The 20,266-nt window shown below is 38.7% G+C and overlaps 1 protein-coding gene across 2 annotated transcripts in view; it reads left to right on the top strand.

Annotated features, from left to right (window-relative positions):
• The first annotated feature begins 808 nt into the window (after window positions 1-808).
• The window catches only part of LOC149144901 (beta-phenylalanine coenzyme A ligase-like), a 143,889-nt gene continuing 124,431 nt past the window's right edge, over window positions 809-20,266 (top strand). Inside the window, exons 1-2 of one of the 2 annotated variants that reach the window (XR_016264186.1) lie at window positions 809-2,161; window positions 2,682-2,871. Coding sequence is in view for 1 of the 2 variants with exons in the window: in XM_089447294.1 (XP_089303420.1) it covers window positions 1,142-2,161; window positions 2,682-2,871 (1,210 nt within the window). In the remaining variant the exon portion in view is untranslated. The remainder of the gene's footprint in view (window positions 2,162-2,681; window positions 2,872-20,266) is intronic. The other variant, XM_089447294.1, reaches the window with a different exon arrangement.

Here is a 20,266-nt window from a genome sequence, read left to right as displayed (position 1 = left end):
AGAAAATGCCAAAAGAAGTGTGGGAGGAAAGAGTATGCATTTTTTGTTCTTCTGGAAAAGTGGAAACAAAAAAACATTTCATTTTAGAATGTGAGGCTTTTAAAGACAATAGGGAAAACTTTTCATTTTAGAATGTGAGGCCTTCAAAGACAACACGGAAAATTACGCAGATGTGTTGACAAATAGCTATTGGGATAATCTATTTAACCAGGAATTTGTCGAGAAGCTAAGAGCATTTATTTTGAAGCTTCATAGAAAAAATGCCAAATACATCAAACAAAAAAAGAAGCAGATGTGTTGACAAATAGCTATTGGGATAATCTATTTAACCAGGAATTTGTCGAGAAGCTAAGAGCATTTATTTTGAAGCTTCATAGAAAAAATGCCAAATACATCAAACAAAAAAAAAGCAATCTCTCAGACATTAAATAATTTCTTTCTTAAAAACCAATAATCATAAATATATATATAAAATAATCTACACCAAACAATACAAATAGTTTATTATCATGTTGGAATTTGAATTCCAACAAATAAACCAATAATCATAAATATATATATAATCATCGGCACCGAAACAATACAAATGGTTTGTCAGGTTGGAATTTGAATTCCAACGAATCCGTCAAATTTGACGGTTTCCACCAATTTACTAGGACTCAACGAATATCGATGACGGGTATTGAGGAGCTGTAGCGGTGTTTGACGGCCAGTTTACCTCGTCACAGGTAATTTAGCCGTCGTCAAATTCTATCCGTTGGTTATCCAATCCATTGCAGGAGCGTGCACCACTGCACTATGTTTAGATGTCCAAATCACGCGTTCGTGACCGCTTGAGTTGGCTGCCAACTCAAGCAGAATCCCCTCTCCGCAGTGTGGCACATTCGCAAGTTCAATACCTGAAAGTATGTGCACCTGTTCATACCTTAACGTCCACATCAGTTGAATTTCTTACTGAATTCCCCATTCAGTGGTTTTAGTTAAACAATCCATATTCGAAGGCAATACATTAATACATATTCGGAAGTAATTGATCCGAGAGTTCGGTCACTGTATGATGTATGGTTCAACTCGACATACAGCTCCTGTCCCAGAGTAAGCTGTTCTTGCTACTGCGAGTGCTTGGCTGGAAGGAAAAGAAATGGCTGGACAGCCGAAGTGGAAAGGAGATTTCCAGGTTGATCCAAAGAGCGGGTTCTGCAAAGGCAATGGAACTTACTATAGCAAAAGAGACCCTGTACTTCTCCCTCCCCCTCATCACCCTCTGGATGTCACGACTTACATCTTCTCCCACCAACAAAACATGCAGCAGATCGCCTTCATTGACGGCCCTTCAGGAAACACTCTTTCTTATTCCGACCTCCGTCACAATATGAGAGCCATCGCTGCTGGACTGCATGGCCTGGGGGTTCGAAAAGGCGACGTGGTGCTGGTGATTTCCCCCAATTCCATCGCCATTCCATGCATTTATCTTGCCATCCTCTCCATCGGAGCAATTCTCATCACTGCCAATCCGCTCAGCACTGAGAGAGAGATCGTCGCGCAGGTCAAAGATTCGAAACCCGTTATCGCCTTCACACTTTCTCACCTAGTTCACAAACTCCGAGCTACCCAGATGCCCCTTATTCTAATCCAAGGAAGCTTAGAATCCCGCTGCGTTACGACATTACACGACCTCTTGCAATCAGACCTCAAAGACATGCCGTCCATCGACATAAGACAGGACGACACAGCCACCCTTCTTTATTCGTCGGGAACCACTGGAAAAAGCAAGGGCGTGCTTTCAACTCACAGGAATTACATTGCTTCAATAGCAGGCAACAGAGTGAGGTATGAAACAGAGGGTTGTAAGATGTATCTCTGCAGTATGCCCCTCTTCCATATCTTTGGTTTGCGCTTTATGGTATGCAGTCTTGCGGCTGGAGCCACCATTGTTATGCCGCCCAAGTTCGACATGGAGGAAATACTGCATAGCATAGAGCAATACAGAGTGACTCTTCTACCTACTGTTCCCTCTGTTCTAGCAGCCCTGGCAAAATCTGCAGGTGCCTACAAATATGATTTGGGTTCTCTTCAGGAAATCAGTTTAGGAGGAGCTCCTCTGGGAAAGGATGTCATACTCAGTTTTAATGCTAAATTCCCACGCATTCGAATCGGACAGGTTAAAACTGTGATACCTTGCATGATTCTACACGCCCCTTTTTGTTTTTATAAATGAAGCTTATATCATTACTGAATGAAAAGTAAAACGGACATCAAAGGGCTGTCACACAGATTCCCTTCTTAGGCCTGCATCTCTGCTTTGTCTCCAATCTCACTGACCTGGCTCCTTTTATTTTCCCTAAGTAGTACATGAAGCCATGTATTCTAATTTAGAGCTCATTTTGGGTGTGGGCTAAACAGCAGACAAAATGCATAATTTTCTGGGCATGGTTCTGGCAGGATTCCAACTGGAATCTGGCTATAGATCCTGGTTTCACCATGCCTTGAGGGTTTTGGGGTTCTCCACTTGTGACCTCAGGAAAACTTGAAACCCACTGGACCAATTGAATTGATGCAGATCCTTTTGGGTGGAAGAGTGCATTTTGTCTACTGGATAGACAGCGCTCTTATTTTTTGTGGTAGAAAGGGCTTTGCATTTGTGGGAATATGTAAGCTGAAGAGTGCTTAAATTTTGGCAGGGATATGGATTAACTGAGACCGTCGGTGCAATAGCATACACCAACAGTGACGAAGAAAACAGACGCACTGGAACAGTAGGATTGTTGAGTGACGTTGTGGAAGCGAAAGTGGTAGACCCTGATTCTGCAAAACCTCTGCCTCCAAACCATAGAGGCGAGCTGTTGTTGCGAGGCCCTACAATCATGAAAGGTACTCTCACTTTTCTCGTTACCTACTTTCAAGTAGACATTGTTGAAATTGCCAATGAGTGGAACATAACCTGTTGTATGGAATAATGTTTTATTTGAGGGCTCATCGTTAGGTATGCTATCAGCGATGTGCAGGGCTTGCCTTTTTCTTTATGTTATTATTGTGTTTCTATCACTTGGCACCATTTCTCTTTTCAGTAGCTTGGCATTGCTAGGTGTGATTATAACTATATCTAGTCAAAATCACAACTGAAGCCTGAATCAGAAAGACAGTTAAATGAAGGTGGACAGGCACGAGAATCCAATGATAGCTTAGCTTCTGTGCTGTTCTGTTTTTTAACTGATTGGAGCTATCCTGTTTAAGTTTTCTATTGGTTCCTAGTCCGATCACTTGTTCGAGGATTCTAATGTTTCTTTAACTAGGAGAAAGAATGCTGATGTTTATGTCTCTACGAGATTCATCGTGTTAAGAATGACAACAAAATAAAAGATTTTATCTTTTACCTTAATCAAACGGTTGTATAACGATAGGCAGTTTTGTAACGGTGCCTTTCTATTAAAATGTTGTAGCCCGAGAGGCTTATTGTATTGGAGATTCATTGTTGACCTTGAATAATAAAATATTCCAATTCCCTGTCCCGCGGAGGTTTTCTTGACACACTGTCAGGTTTCTACCACGTAAATCTGTGTCTGTATGAATTCAGTTATCCATTTCTTATGTGCATTTTTCTTTCTTATTTAATTAATTACGGGCTTAAAATACCAGAGTATCAGAGCGCTATTGCAGAAAAAACAAGTCATAAGGCGGGAGTTGTTGCAGAGAGAAATCTGTGAGACTTTGAAGCCGCTACAAACAGCAAGCCATAAAGTGGGAACCGCTGCAGAGAGAAGAGAGCCACCAAGGGAATTCTGGTTCAGCAACTTTGGAATAGTAGCAGTCATTGGTGGACAAGCCGCTGCAGGGAGAAAAAGCAGTGATAGAAGATAGCCGACAAGAGCGTCAGCTAAGGAGGCCGTAAATGAGCAGAGCAGGAGTCATTTTTGGTTCTTCCTATTGTTTTTTAAAAAGAGTCCCTGCATAGATGCAAGAGAGGAAAGGCTGGCACTGAATTTTTTTGAAGATTCAGCACGAAACCCTAGTGCAGTTAAGTGAAGATTTTTTTTTGCAGACCTGTAGACCTTGCTATGAAACCTAGCCACTGTGAAAGAAGTCGGGTATGTTGAAATATGTAATTAGGTTTGGTCTTCATAATGATATATGTAATCATAATTTTATGTATTTGATGTAAAGAGAAAATAAATTTATTATTGTTGTTCTTGAGGCATGGGTTTCATGCTCAAGGGAAATTTATTTTTAGGTCAAGCACCCATTGAGTGCTTCTAGGGTTTGTCATTTATTCTACAAGTCAATTGAGTCATTGTCATGTATTGAAGACCCATTTGGTCATGTTACATATTGAAAAGAAAATTTATTTGAGTCAAAGTAGAGTCAAAAGACCCTCCAAGACCTTGTCATGGTACTTCAATCAAGCTGGCCTTCAAGAAGAGCAAGTTGACCTAGCTAGAAGGACGTGTCGACCTGTTAGGGCATCCAAGGAAGCTTATATAAAGGAGTATTCGGCCTCTCTCAAGGGATCAATCATTTTCAAGCATCAAGAAGTTCGATCAAGCTAAATGAAGAAGCCTAATATTTAGCGAAGGAAAGGAGAGATAAAGGAAAGAAGAGCGAAGCACTTTTTGGATATGTTTTGGGCTATATTCCTCCACATGTGCGAAGGTTAGGGCATCATCTTGCAACAGCAGATACCGAATTGCAATCACTCCAAGAGAGCTGAGTTTTGGGTCAAAGGAAGTCTCCCTTGCAAGCTGAGTTGATAAGGAGAAGGTCTCATCTCAAGCGAAGGAAAAAGAAGGACAAAATCTCTATCATTCTCTCACACGTGTCACCTAGGGTTTCTGCAAAAGAAACTGCTGGAGGTCGAAGTTGCAGAAGAATTTGCTGGGAGGTCGAAGTTGCAGAAGAATCTGCTGGGAGTTTGAAATTGTAGAAGTTGCTGAGGTCGAAGTTGCTGGAAGGAAAAATCATCAAGGAAGAAAGGTTTGACTTGGTCTTGGAGGGGTCTTGGTCAAGGGTCATAGGTCTTGGAATTCGTCAATTGAAGTTTTATAAGAAGAGAAGAATTCTTGTGGGTTTTCCTCTCAAGTGGAGAGGTTTTGGCCTTGGCTGATCACCTATATCTTGTGTCCTCTTGTCTTATTGTTCTTTATGGTTTGGTAGCTGTTTGATGAAAAGAACTCAGAATATAATCAAGTGAAAGAATTTAATTAAGTAAAACATATCACAAGCAATTATCAAAGTAAGAGAAATCACCCTACTTGCTGCCCCTAGATTTCTCGACATGGTATCAGAGCTTAGGTGACTACATCAAGAAAAAGAGGCTTAAAGAAGGATACTCAAGGGCCGAAGCACAAAAAGGTCATCTGGGAAACATCAAGAGCGTCAATCATCAAGAAGAACTTGCCCTCTCATCATCTTGAAGAAAGTAATAAAGGAGCATCGAAGAAGGCCTCAAAACGCTAGCTCATTCAAAGAAGGGTCCTTCAATTTAAGCATTCTTGGGAAGCTTACACATTGAACAATCTTCATCACAAAGAAAAGAAGACCTCAAGAACTTGACATCCACTCAATCAAAGAAAGTGTTATATACCTAGGGGGGATAATATGGGGTACCAAGGGAGGTACCCAAGGTAATAATGTAATAATGGGATGGGCCATAGTAATAAATAAGGTGGTTAACCCATATCATGTAAGGGACCACAAGTAGTTAGTAATAATGTAATGGGTCCATGGTATTAGTTCGATGGTATGAGGGAACCATGGTAACGATCCATGGTATTGTATGTATGAGGCCTATATAGAGGCTAGAGACTCCACATGGAGAGATGTCAAGGAATAGTGTGAAGGATTATCGTATGAACAGGGATATGGCTTGTGGAGTGTTCTCCTTCCTTAAGGAGTGAATGTATGGTGTTGCCCTACCCTAAGGGTTTGATCAATAAAGAATCATTTCTATCTATTTCGATCTTATTATTCTTGGGTTTATTTCTATTATCTTATATTTTTGGATCAGATCTATAACAAGTGGAGGGATAATATAAATCTATAACAAGTGGAGTCTCTAGCCTCTATATAGTTAGTAATAATGTAATGGGCCCATGGTATTAGTTCGATGGTATGAGGGAACCATGGTAATGATCCATGGTATTGTATGTATGAGGCCTATATAGAGGCTAGAGACTCCACATGGAGAAATGTCAAGGAATAGTGTGAAGGATTATTGTATGAACAAACATATGGCTTGTGGAGTGTTCTCCTTCCTTAAGGAGTGAATGTATGGTGTTGCCCTACCTTAAGGGTTTGATCAATAAAGAATCATTTCATATTATTTATGGGTTTATTGCTATTATCTTATATTTCTGGGTTAGATCTTGTTATTTCTTGGGTTTATTTATATTATCATATATTTCTGGGTTAGATCTATAACAAGTGGTATCAGAGCACTTTCTTGGGCAAAAAAGTGGAGATATTTTATTTATTTATTTATTTTATTTTATTTTATTTTTTTTTGCAGGATTTCGGGGGCGGCAAGTTTGCAGATCAGATCTGTACGTTTTGGTGTAATATCTGCAAAATATAATTATAGATCTGGATTCTATGTGAAAAAATACCCGATTTAAAAAAAAAATCGGTCGAATCGGAGTCCGGATGAAGGAGATATCGCTGATTTAAAAATCAGTGGGGTTGCAGACAATTTTTCGGGGCAGCAAATTTGCGGCGCAGATCTGGACGTCTTGGTGCAAGATCTGCAAAATCTAATTGTAGATCTGGATTCTTTGTGAAAAAATACTCAATTTCAAAAAAAAAAAATCAGTCGAATCGGAGTCCGGATGAGGGAGATATCGCTGATTTAAAATCAACGTTTTTTTCAGAAATTTTGGTGACGGCGGGAGAGTAGCAGCGCAGATCTGAAATTCTAGTGCTTGGATTAGGATTTCTATCATATGGGTAGATGCAGAATGGTTGTTCCATTTCCAAAAACAGGTTATAATAGAGATTCTGAGCAATATTGACGGAATTGTGACCATTTCAAATTTTCGCCAATTTTTTTTTGTGATGGCGGGCCCAGATCAGAATTTGAGGGACTTGTATAAATTTGATGGCTCTCATCTAGCCAAATGGCTAGCACGAATGGAGAAATTTTTTAGATTGCATTACATCATGGATGATGAGACTCAGCTGAGTGTGGGAACAATGTACTTGGACAATGAAAGACGACAATGGTGGCAATAGCATCAACATTACTATCGAAGGCCCTTGACTTGGGACATATTCACAAAAGCTCTTATGGACCACTTTGACCGTAAAGCTAATCTTGTGGATAAGCTCACACAGACAAACACACAGCCTAGCAAAGATTTTATAGAAAAGAAGGAAACCAAGGAACCTAAAGGGTTATTTTCTTCTGGTATCTCCTTATTGCAGGTTCAAGGATTGATTCAGAAAGAGAAGATCATTGTTTCTATAAATCCTAGTTGCAAGCATAATTTCATCAATGTTAATTTGGCAAAAAAATTGCAAGTTCCTGCAAAACACATTGAAACACACAGGTGGATGATGAGGATGTTCAAGTGTATAAGGATTTGAAGATTTTTATGGATAAGTATGTGTTGCATGGTGATTTTTATACTTCAAAGATGAATAATATGGATGTTGTTTTAGGATATTCTTGGATGGAATCTGTGGGTACTATAAATATTAACGTGCAGAAGAAATTCCTAAATCTTTGGTATAAAAAGAAGAAAATTATATTACAGGATATTTCCATCAATAAACAGGTTGACGCAGAAGATGTTCCAGGGACTGACATATCAGATGATGAGCAGTTGATGGTCGACAATCAAAGACAAACAGAGGCTGAAGCAGAAAAGGTTACAGGTGCTGATACATCAGATGAGGACTCAGTAGTGGAAGTAATATTGGAAGATAAGACACCACAGCAGGCACCACAACATAACAGTCAGGCTCCAGTAAGGGGTGAATTAAAGAAAAAACCATCATGGGTTAAAACTTCAACATATCATCACCTACATCACCCCGCAAGACAACCATCAAGATGGCAACCAATTAGCCACACGGACAACAACCCCTGCAACACAGATAGAAAGGATCGAAGATCCACCTACTACACATCAACACAGAAGAGCTACCACGGTCAACTTCCATCTCAAGCGAGCGAGGCACCAACGAGACCGAGGGTTCACATCTCTCTTGGATGGTTAGATGCACGTGCATGGTACCAATGGACTACTCTTTTGAGTAGATCTTATTATTTGTGTTCTTCCCATGTTTCGGGGATGAAACATGCTTAAGGGGGGTGGAATGTTATATACCTAGGGGGGATAATATGGGGTACCAAGGGAGGTACCCAAGGTAATAATGTAATAATGGGATGGGCCATAGTAATAAATAAGGTGGTTAACCCATATCATGTAAGGTACCACAAGTAGTTAGTAATAATGTAATGGGCCCATGGTATTAGTTCGATGGTATGAGGGAACCATGGTATGATCCATGGTATTGTATGTATGACGCCTATAAAGAGGCTAGAGACTCCACATGGAGAGATGTCAAGGAATAGTGTGAAGGATTATTGTATGTACAGACATATGGCTTGTGGAGTGTTCTCCTTCCTTAAGGAGTGAATGTATGGTGTTACCTTACCTTAAGGGTTTGATCAATAAAGAATCATTTCATATTATTTATGGGTTTATTGCTATTATCTTATATTTCTGGGTTAGATCTTGTTATTTCTTGGGTTTATTTATATTATCATATATTTTTGGGTTAGATCTATAACATAAAGACTCCACATTTGAAGTACCTTGGAAAATCCATCACATTCTACACTATCATCCGAGGAAGCAAGAAAAGGCGTTGTCATCATCATCAAGGAATCAAAGTGATCTCCCTCTTTTTGAGTCAAGGATCACTTTTGAAGTAGGACATCTTCATCAAGAAGAAATCCTCTATCATCAAACATCATTAAGAAAGTGTTAAATTTGGCAACTAGGGCCAAACTCCACCTTGGACAACTCATATGATGCAATTGATATTTTTATTGGATTCCTTTTTTCGAGTGGTGTAGGATTGATCTAAAGATCATCTCATTCTGACATGTACAAATGGAATTATGAATTTATTTCGTTTATGGACAAATTGTCAAGGTCGGCCAACAATCTAATGTAGGCTCAGAAGCCCAAAAGTCACGTCTATTCATCCTAAACATTGCATATAAATAGAAGGTGCATCTACCGCATTTGGACATCATTCATTCTCACACATATCTCTCTCTCCTCATCTGATTGGGTTGTACAACTTTAGGGCAACCTTCTCTCTCTCCACACGTGTGAAGGACAGACTGCATTTTCTGTTTTGGGCGTTGACCAATTGTAGAAAGGGTTTGACCAACATTGACTGAGCTGCAGTTCACCGAGTTTGACTGCATTTTTCTTGTGGAATTTTCTGTTTGGGTAGGCCGCATTTATGGGCACAAAAATCGAGGCAAATAACGTTGATTGACCCGTGTTGACCGTAGAGAATTGACTGCAGGTTTGACCTCTGCATTGACCAAGTTTCACTGTCATTTTCGGCACTATTTTGGGCGGATTCAGATGATTGTTGGAGGCCGAGTTGGTTGGGTTTGACCGAGCTGATTTGAAGGAGAAATTCTGCCCCATTGACCAGTGTTGACTTTTTGGTTAGGGCTTCCCGTGGCTGTTGTTTGATTGGACAAATTTGAATTTGATTGGGCAAGTGAATTTTGTATATTGTACTCTCTCTCTCTTTGCTGAAACTTTTGAAGAATAATAAGAAGACTTGATCAAAGGGTTTCCCCACATTGGGGTTTGTCCCTGGCATGCGCACATCTTGTGTCCTCTTGTCTTGGCTTGTCTTCTACTGTTTTTATTTATGTTCTATTTGTGTTTACTATCATGTTAATGTGATTGCTAATTTGGAATTGATATTGGGCTAATAAGAAAATTGAAGTAAATTGTTCTTTAGTATAGAACATACCATTGTTATCTAAAATTAACATGGTATCAGCGCTGAGGTGAAGACAAAACCTAAGTAAGAGTGAGAAGAACAATCACTGAGATCTATTGATCAAATACAAGATTCAATGGCCTCCACATCCTACTTCAAATCTGATGACAAGCTTCATGATAAGTCTGATTATCATGCATGGAAGATGTCTCTTGATTTGACTTTAGAAGAGCAAGATGTTATGGACTATGTGCAGGGAAAGATTACTAAACCTCCTTCAAATGCACGGTTGCTGCTAAGACAAAGTACAAGAAAGGTGAAGTCAAAGCCAAGAAGATCATCAAGGATTCTATTCATAAGCATTTAGTTGCTTACGTCTCCGATTTGAACACATCAAAAGAGATATATGACAGGTTGGTTGGCATGTTCAAAGCTAGCAATGCAAACCAAGTCCTCTTTCTCAAGAACAAATTGAAGGACATAAAGAAGGGAAGAGGTGAAGATATTCAATCCTACTTCATGAGGATTACCGAGATAAAAAATGATCTACAGTCAATAGGAGAAGTTATTGCTGATAGGGAGCTCACTCTCATTGCCCTTGGAGGACTCCCTCGTGAATGGCATGTGTTCAACACTACTATCCTCAACAACGACAGGATTCCAGGTTTTGAAGAATTGCTGACTAGATGTTCTCAAGAAGAGACAAGGATGATGGAAATGGACATGCCTTCAAATAGGAATGATCCTCCTGCATTTTCTGCTCATGCTAAAAAATAACAACAATGCAGGTTCAAAGAAGCAATGTGAAGGAAGATCGAGATTCAAAAATGAAAGGAAGAGAAGATGCTTCATTTGTAACAAGTTTGGCCACTATGCGAGGGAGTGTCCTAATAGAAGGGAGACAACTCATGATGACAACAACCACAACAATTTCAGGGGCAATGACAATCAAAGGAATGTCATATTCAACAACAAAGGAAAAAGGAATTCTCCCACTATTCAACATGGAAATGGTCGACCTCCCAAAAGATCAAAAAACTCCAGGTATGATGAATCTAATGTTGTTGATAACAAGCCAAAATAATTTTATCTTATATTTGCCCTCTCTACTGCCTCTCCTCCGGATACCTTGGGAAATTGGTTGATTGATAGTGGTGCCTCAAGGCACTTCACTGGGTATAAGGAAGCTCTTTCAAATCTGATAGAAAAGGACACAAATTTGGAAATCATTCTTGGGGACAATGCCACCTATCCCGTGAAGGGAGTTGGGAATGTTACTCTTCAATTGAATCAAGGTAACACCATTCATCTACAAGAAGTACTATATGTACGTGATCTAAACAAGAACCTGGTATCTACATCGACGATGGAGGTCAAAAGATTTAAGGTGGCATTCATCGATGGAAAGGTATGTGTTTGGAAAAGGAATTTCAAAGATGCATTTGCTCATGGATTCAGGATTGATAGCCTATATCAAGTTGGAGGAAGCCCATTGGGAGCTGTGTCTTGCAACACATCTCTCCAATCCGAATTATGGCATCAGAGATTTGCTCATCTACATTATAAGGCTCTACCCGATGTGAGGAAGATGGTGACAGGTATGCCCATATTTAAAGTAGAGCATGAAAGTGTTTGTCAAGGATGTGACGAAGGAAAACATACAAGGGGACTGTTCCCCTCAAGTGATATCAAGACTACCAACATTTTGCAATTGGTTCATTCTGATCTATCTGGTATGATGCCCGTGACATCTTTGGGAGGATATTTATATTATGCTATCTTTGTGGATGATTTCTCTTGCAAAACTTGGATATATTTCTTGAAGAAGAAGGATGAAGTATTCTCATGGTTCTGTTCTTTCAAAGCTTTGGTCGAAAATCAAACCGGGAAGAAGATCAAAATATTGAGGATCGATAATGGAACCAAATATGAATCAAATGAGTTCAATGACTATTGTAGAGAAGCTGGCATTAAGAGGGAGACTGCTACTGCATATACTCCTGAGAAAAATGGTGTTACTGAAAGGAAGAACCATTCTGTTATAGAAGCCACACGTGCCATGCTTCATGATCAAAGCCTTCTGAAGTTTCTATGGGCTGAAGTTGCCAACACTGCTGTGTATGTTTAAAATAGATGCCCTCATCAAGCGTTGGACTCCAAAACTCCCGAAGAAGTTTTCACCGATAAGAAACCTGATGTTTCTCATTTTAGAGTTTTTGGTAGCCCCTTATATTTTCACGTGCCAAAAGAAAAGAGAAGCATATTGGATGCATCTGGGAAGAAAGGAAGATTTGTAGGCTACAGTGAAACTTCTAAGGCATATAGAATCTATGTGCCTGGTCAAAGAGAAGTGATGCAGGAGCATCCTTCTCAAGAAAATTGTTGTATATTTGGTTGACTTAGGGGATATGATGTTTGGTGATGTTTTTGATTTTTTAATAGGAAATTTTGTATATTTTTAATAATTTGAGTGAAAAATATGTGTGTGAGATTTTAAATGTAAATATTCTCAATTATGTGAGAATATGAGAGATGTTAGACTTATGAATATCTCATAAAAATCTTGGAGATTAGGAGATCCTAGAATAGGAAATTAGTTAAGTTAAAAGTGAATTGAGAGATTTGGTATAATCTGCTCATAAAGGCAAAATTTAGATATAGAAGTGTTGTTGAGATCCTCAAGGGATCATCAAGAGATTTTAGGAACTAGTTGAGAGGTCTATGGAGAAGATCATGGACCTAGAATGATCCATAACTATGTAATTATTCCTATAATTGTAAGCCAAAAAAAGGGCATGAAGAGAAAAAGGAGAGAGTAGGTGTGTGTGGAGTGAGCTTGAATGGAAGAGACCAGGGTTGCATGCCCACATTGTATATCTGGTCAGGTTTGATGTATATTTGAATTCAATTAATAGATGGAAAATTGTGTGCTTATGGTATGGCAAATATCTCTGGTTTATCTTGTCAATAGAATAATTGTTTCTGAAGGAGTGGCTAGTTGGTAACTTACGGTGGATATGATTGTCAATTCCAGTAATCAATGTTTGAAATCAAGTTGAGGAATCTACGTGTAGTAGAGCAAAGTGTGTGCTTTGCAGAAACTATCCCTATTATTGCATGATTTAAATCTTAATTTCATATGTGTTAAATATTATACAAGGATTATGGTTGCAGGGGTAGAGTCTCAATCCTCATTACAACGTTCAGGCCTATGATGACTTCCCCAACTAATTGGGTATGAATTTCTCGCGAAGAATCTGTGCAGTGGCATAGACCTTTGGTTTTGAACTTTTTGATGTCGATTGGAAGGATCGATTTCGTTGCTGAATCCGAATTCAATTTGCTTTGAGCGCTGAAAGGGAAACCAGTTGCACAGTATTAAAATTTGAATCACTTCTCTAACCATGTCAAACAGTGAGCTAACACTACTAGGACGACTTTACATCATTAGATTGAGGAAATCGTGGTTGAATCAATGCATACACTCAGAAATAGATCATTGACTAAGGTGTGAAAACCATTGAGGATTATGGTGATTCTATTCCAGCGAGGAAATCCACCATCAATCACAGATGGATTGAAAGTGATCCAAATCAAGTGATATTGAGGAGTTTGTTAATAGAAGACGCTTGAGAATGAAGGAAAACAGAAAGGTCGCGCTGAAAATTAGAAGGGTCGTGCTAGAAAGTAGATGGGTCGTGCCAGGAGCAGAAAGGTCACGCTGAGATAGAAGGGTTGCGCCTGAGATAGAAAGGTCGCGCCGTGGGTCACGCCACGAGCAAAAGGGTCATGCTAAGATAGAAGGGTCATGCCTGAGATAGAAAGGTCGTGCCATGGGTCGCGCAAGTGGCAGAAGGGTCGCACTACTCGTGTTCTTTTAATCACGCTTAGGTCTTTCGTATAGCGCAAAACTCTGAAAACCAATCCTTCCTTGTTTATGTATACTAATATGAGGGAAATTTAATGAAACAATGGGAGATAGGAAGGGTTGAAGTCTCTTTGTTAAGACTTGTATATAGTCTTAGTGTTTTAAGGCTACCGATTGTGGAGCATAGGCCTGGTAGGTCATCATTTTTGGTATCGGAGCAAGTAAAATCTCTTTGGGGAAAACTAGAACAAAGTTATGCTCTTGAAGTTGTATATGCAGATACAATTGTGATTGCAGAAAGAGGAGATCAATAAAGACTGACAGAACAAAGCAGGAAAACAAAGCTAGTGTGCTTTGTGTGCATTTGTTAAAGATATTACACAGGAAGAAAGGATCAGATTTTAAATCTGACAGGCAACAGGCACACAGAGATAAAGTGTGGTAGAATATTGGGAAGTAATTGATACTCTTAAGGAGAATTTACAGAGGAAAATGAACAAGGAATAGTCCATTCAAAGTGTAGATGAATGGTGGAACAAGATCATGTAGAGATCTTGAAGGTGATATGGTATGTTTTTATTTTTAACTTTGGTTTTGAGGATTGTGTTTGCAGATTTCAGGTTGCAGACAAAAAGGGTGTTAGCACCAAGACAACTGAAAGGAACTATAACAAAGAATTAGTTGTGTTCTCAAGTGGAAGAGCATGTGAGCTCTTAAACAGTGGCAGAACCTTGAATAATTCCAACAAAGGTTGGATAAGGAGGACAAATGAATGTTCTCAAAGGAAGTGGAAGCTGTAGAGCCTAAAAGAGCAAAAGAGTTCCCTCAAAGAATGGTTCCAGAGGCAGAGAACCATAGATCAAGTTCAAGGAGATAGCTTGGTAAGGTAAGGTATCAATAGGCTAAGCTTAAGGAGAAAAGCTTGCTGAGATATCAAAGGTAGGTATGAAGACTTGCTGAAAAGAGAGGCTTAGGTGCAATCCACAAGTGAACAAGGTTCACAAAGGAGGGGAAGCAAATGATCACTGAAGGTCGTTGTAGAGGTTCAGAGGAAAGCCACAACAGAAGGAAATATGCCAAGGAAAATGGCATGAGAAAGAGTCAAGAAGAGATTGACAAAGAGAAAGCTGAGATAAAATTATGTTTATTTCTGGGGTTTCTAAGGAGATAAAATTCTGTTTTGAGTTATTGATGGAGATGTTAAAGAGGAATAAGGAAGACCAGAGATATGGTTGGATTATGAAAAGAAAAGTCAAATGGCATAGATTGCAAGTGAAGTGGGAGCGTAGATTGAATGCTCGACTGAAGGAAGAATTACTTAGAGTAAATGAGTTACTTAATGAGAGAAGACAATCATCTGAAGCTGTCATGGAGATGGAAGATCAGAATTTTATTCTGATGAAGAATGAAGGAACATTGTCTTAAAGAGGTAAGCCGATGAATTTGACTAATGTTATTGATGAAGAACAATTGTGGGAGAATGCTAAGGCAGAAGACGGGGCAAGGATAGCTCTTGAAGAGGGTTTACAAAAAGACAATAATTGCAAAATGTGGTGAGGCAGATTTGTCTTAGGACAAAAGGAAGATAGTCATAGGACTAAATGATGAGGATGGACAACTATTGAATGATGTTAAGAAAGAAGAAGAACCTATTGAAGACTATAAACATCATGATGAAGTACTTGTGAGGTGTTAAAGAGATGCTGGAGTATTTGCTGAAAGAATAAGAGTATGAGAGTGTGACTGTAGTCAGAAATGAGGGAGTGTCTCAAGCTTTGATTGGGACAGAGATATGTGTTAGTTGCCAAATTTCTGATGTACTGGCTAATCGAGAAGAAGAGGTGAATGAGTATGTAGTCAGAAAGATGACAGACAATTTACTTCTTGAAAGTAAATTTGAAGAAAAGAAGCATCAAATGGAAATTACAGAGGAAGATGTTTTCAAAGACATAAGGATTTATGGATGGCAAAAAAAGTTGAAAAGAGTAGCCAATAGAGTAAAAATGAATGTGCGAAATTGCAGTAGAGGAAAGATTTCAAGCAAGTTGCTGAGACAAAAGGATTCTATGAGAAAGCAGAAATAGATTTTGTGATTGAAGAACTATGGGAATTGATGATGGGACAGACCAGATGGAGACAACTGACAATAGAAGGGATGATCAATCAAAATTTGAAACTGATTGAAGAAATGAAAATGAACCAGAAGACAACATACATGCAGCAACAGCAAAGGTGCAGAGCATTTGGACAATTACAAATTAAAGTTTGGGATCCTGGAGGTAGCAAGTCATTAAGACTTGTAACTATTACATTACTACAAAAAAGTGACAGACCTCATAGATAGGAGTCTATGAATAATTTTTCTACTGTGGGAGTCTGATGCAGGAGCATCTTGCTCAAGAAAATCATTGTATATTTGGTTGACTTAGGGGATATGATGTTTGGTGGTGTTTTTGATTTCTTAATAGGAAATTTTGTATATTTTTAATAATTTGAGTGAGAAATATGTGTGTGAGGTTTTAAATGTAAATATTCTCAATTATGTGAGAATATGAGAGATGTTAGACTTGTGAAGATCTCATAAAAATCTTGGTATAATTTGCTCATAAAGGCAGAATTTAGATATAGAATTGTTGTTGAGATCCTCAAGGGATCAATAAGAGATTTTAGGAACTAGTTGAGAGATCTATGGAAAAGATCATGGACCTAGAATGATCCATAACTATGCAATTATCCTATAACTGTAAGCCAAAAAAAGGGCATGAAGAGAAAAAGGAGAGAGTAGGTGTGTGTGGAGTGAGCTTGAATGGAAGAGACAAGGGCTGCATGCCCACATTGTATATCTGGTCAGGTTTGATGTATATTTGAATTCAATTAATATATGGAAAATTGTGTACTTATGGTATGGCAAATATCTCTGGTTTATCTTGTCAATAGAATAATTGTTTATGAAGGAGTGGCTAGTTGGTAACTTACGGTGTAGATGATTGTCAATTCCAACAATCAGTATTTGCAATCAAGTTGAGGAATCTACGTGTAGTAGAGCAGAGTGTGTGCTTTGTAGAAACTATCCCTGTTATCGCATGATTTAAATCTTAATTTCATGTGTTAAATATTATACATTTTAGGGATTATTGGTTGCAGGGGCAGAGTCTAAATGATCATTACAACGTTCAGGCCTATGATGGCTTCCCCAGCTAATTGGGTATGAATTTCTCGCGAAGAATTTGCGCAGTGGCATAGACCTATGGTTTTGAACTGTTTGATGTCGATTGGAAGGATCGATTTCATTGCTGAATCCAAATTCAATTTGCTTTGAACGCTGAAAGGGAAACCAAGTGCACAGTATTAAAATCTCAATCACTTCTATAACCAAGTCAAACAGTGAGCTAACACTACCGGGACGACTTTACATCATTAGATTGAGGAAATCGTGATCGAATCATGGCATACACTCAGAAATAGGTCATTGACTAAGGCGTGAAAACCATTGAGGATTATGGTGATTCTATTCCAGCAAGGAAATCCACCATTAATCACAGATGGATTGAAAGTAATCCAAATCAAATGATATTGAGGAGTTTGTTAATAGATGACGCTTTAGAATGAAGAAAAGCAGAAAGGTCACGCCAGAAATCAGAAGGGTTGCGCCATAAAGTAGATGGGTTGCGCCATAAAGTAGATGGGTTGCGCCAGGAGCAGAAAGGTTGCGCTGAGACAGAAGGGTCGCGTCAGGAGAAAAAAGGCTGCGCTGAGACAGAAGGGTCGTGCCTGATATAGAAAGGTCGCGCCAGGAGTAGAAGGGTTGCGCTGAGACAGAAGGGTCATGCCTGAGATAGAAAGGTCGCGCCATGGGTCGAGCAAGTGGCAGAAGGGTTGCACTAGCTTGCAGAAGCGCCACGCTTGGTCAAAAAGATTTTGAGATAGAAGTTCGAGCAATAGAGAGTTAACATACTCGTGCTTTCTTAATCACGCTCAAGTATTCCGTATAACACAAAACTCTGAAAACCAATCCTTCCTTGTTTATGTATACTGATATGAGGGAAGTTTAATGAAACAATGAGAGATAGGAAGGGTTGAAGTCTCTTTGTTAAGACTTGTAGTGTAGTCTTAGTGTTTTAAGGCTACCAATTGTGGAGCATAGGCCTGGTAGGTCATCAAGAAGTGGAGATTAGTCATGATGTCACCTTTGATGAAGATGTTGCCCTTGGAAAGATTAGTAACCTTCCTATTCCAAGGAAGGACAAAGAAACCGATTCAGGAAAGCAGGGAGAACCACAGGATGAGCCGATGCCCAATGTTGAAGGACCAATGGATCCCATTGATCGAACTCCTCATGAGCCCTCCTCCTAAAAAAGGAGACCCTCATGTCTTAGGGAAACTCTCGAAGATGCCGAGAGACATGTTGCTCCAAGGGGGACATTTCGTGAAAGTGAGAAGCCGAATAGGTACTGTTGTCGCACAAAGTGTCTAGGCACTGCGACAACGCTCAGAGTAAGGGTTGTCACTCTTAAATCCTACCTCACTTCGTTTAGACTCTCTCCTAGACAAGTCAGGGGGGGTAGTCCCTAGGTAAATGGATGAAATAACATATGAAAAACAGGCTCTAGGAGATTTTAATGATGAACAACTTGATGAATGTAAACGAATCTCGATTGACTTAGATGAATAGATCAAGCGTTAATGTAACCAAGACACAACCACAAGATATAAATAATTATAGACCAGTGCCTTTAATATTTGAATTAACCATCAATTAAATAAAACAAGTTATCCAGAACGATTTTCAATATGTGACGAATAGTGACAACCATAAATAATCCATATAAACGCCCAGATCTAAAATGATTTTCATTAACTGCCCAAATCTAGATTCAATTAACTTTCTACAACAGCCAAATATGATTTAAAATGTTTATTGCACTTTGACCATAGAAAAATACATTTAATAACACCAAGGAACTTCAAATTTAAATTTTAATTATTCCTTAGGCGATAACTTCAATGGTAACTAAAAAAAAATCAAAATCTTTTAATGTGACGGAAAAACGAATCAAAGGGTTAATTTTTTTTTTTTTTTTTTTCTTTAACGTGAAAGCAAATCCCTTCAATTCATTTCTTTAGTCACCAAAATTGGATTTTTTATGATTTTTTAAAGCTTTTAATTTTTAGAATTTTTTTTTAATGTTTTAATGTTTTTAAGATTTTAAAATTTTTTAAATGAATTTGAATGTTTAGAACTTTTTAATTTTGAGAATTTTAAAATTTTAAAGGGTTTTTAAATGTTTTAATTTTTTAGGATTTTTAGATTTTTTAATGTTTTTAGGATTTTTAGAAATTTTAAAATCAAAAGTAAAAAAGAAAAAAGAAAAAAGAAAAAAGAAAATGTCAAAAGGTTAATTTTATATTTTCTATTTTTTAGAAATTTTTTGTTTTGTTACTTTTATATATTTTTTGAGTCAAAATTTAAAATCATCAAGGTAAAACAATGTGAAATGAAATCAAGATAAAAAAATAAAAGTAAAAAATCAAAATCAAAAGCAAAATCGAGTTTTTATCCTCTTTTTTGTTTTTGTTTTTAATGAACTAACTTTGAAATGGAATGAAAATCAATAAAAGAAATAACTAAATCTAAAACATAAAAAAAAGAATTGAATAAGACTAAACCTAACCATATACCATGTACGTGAAATAAGACAAAACAAAAATTCGAATGCAGGTTTGTTTGCTGCGTATGCAGGTTTGTCGGCGTGAAGCTTAGCAAGATGGCGAAAAGGTTAGATTGAGGGTTGACAACGATGGTGAAAAGGGCTTGCAGCTGAGGGAGAGGAGAACAGGTCGACGAAGGGAGAGATGAAGGCTTTGCTGCGATGAAGGTAGAAGATACAACGTGAAAGGGACGAGGAGCTGAGGCAACGTGGGAGTGCTAGCTTGCAGATCTGCGGCTCTGGTGTGTGTGTTTGCAGGTGGAGCTGGCAGACAGCGCGGGAGGGGAATGCAGATGGGCAGCGTGGAGAGTTTGGGCAGGCAATGTTGGAGAGTTTAGGAGGGAAATCGAGTTTAGAAGGGGTTGGCTAGCACGCAGGTGAGGGATCAAAGCAGCGTTTGAAGAGCGATGGGAAAAAATGCGGATAGTTAAAGGCCTGCAGAAGGACGTGGGTAGAGAAAGGCGAGGAATGGAGTAGCAACATGAAGACTGCAGGTTTATGGAAGAGGGACAACGTATGGAGCACTGAGAGAAAGGTTGTGGATTTGAGGGATGAGGAATGAAAGATGCTGCGTTTTTTTTTTGCTTGTGATGCAGGTCCGACAACAGCGTGGAAGGAGGAAAATGACTGCGGGAATGCTGCAGAAGAAGGGTTTCTAATTTTTTTCGAAATGCACAGTATACCCCAAAAAACCAGGGAGCAAATCAAAGAAACC

Source organism: Pinus tabuliformis, chromosome X, assembly GCF_031772625.1.
Source record: "Pinus tabuliformis cultivar Carrire ecotype Pingquan chromosome X, CPIR1, whole genome shotgun sequence".
In the NCBI taxonomy this organism is placed as follows: Eukaryota; Viridiplantae; Streptophyta; class Pinopsida; order Pinales; family Pinaceae; genus Pinus; species Pinus tabuliformis.
This window is presented reverse-complemented; position numbering and strand designations above follow the sequence as displayed.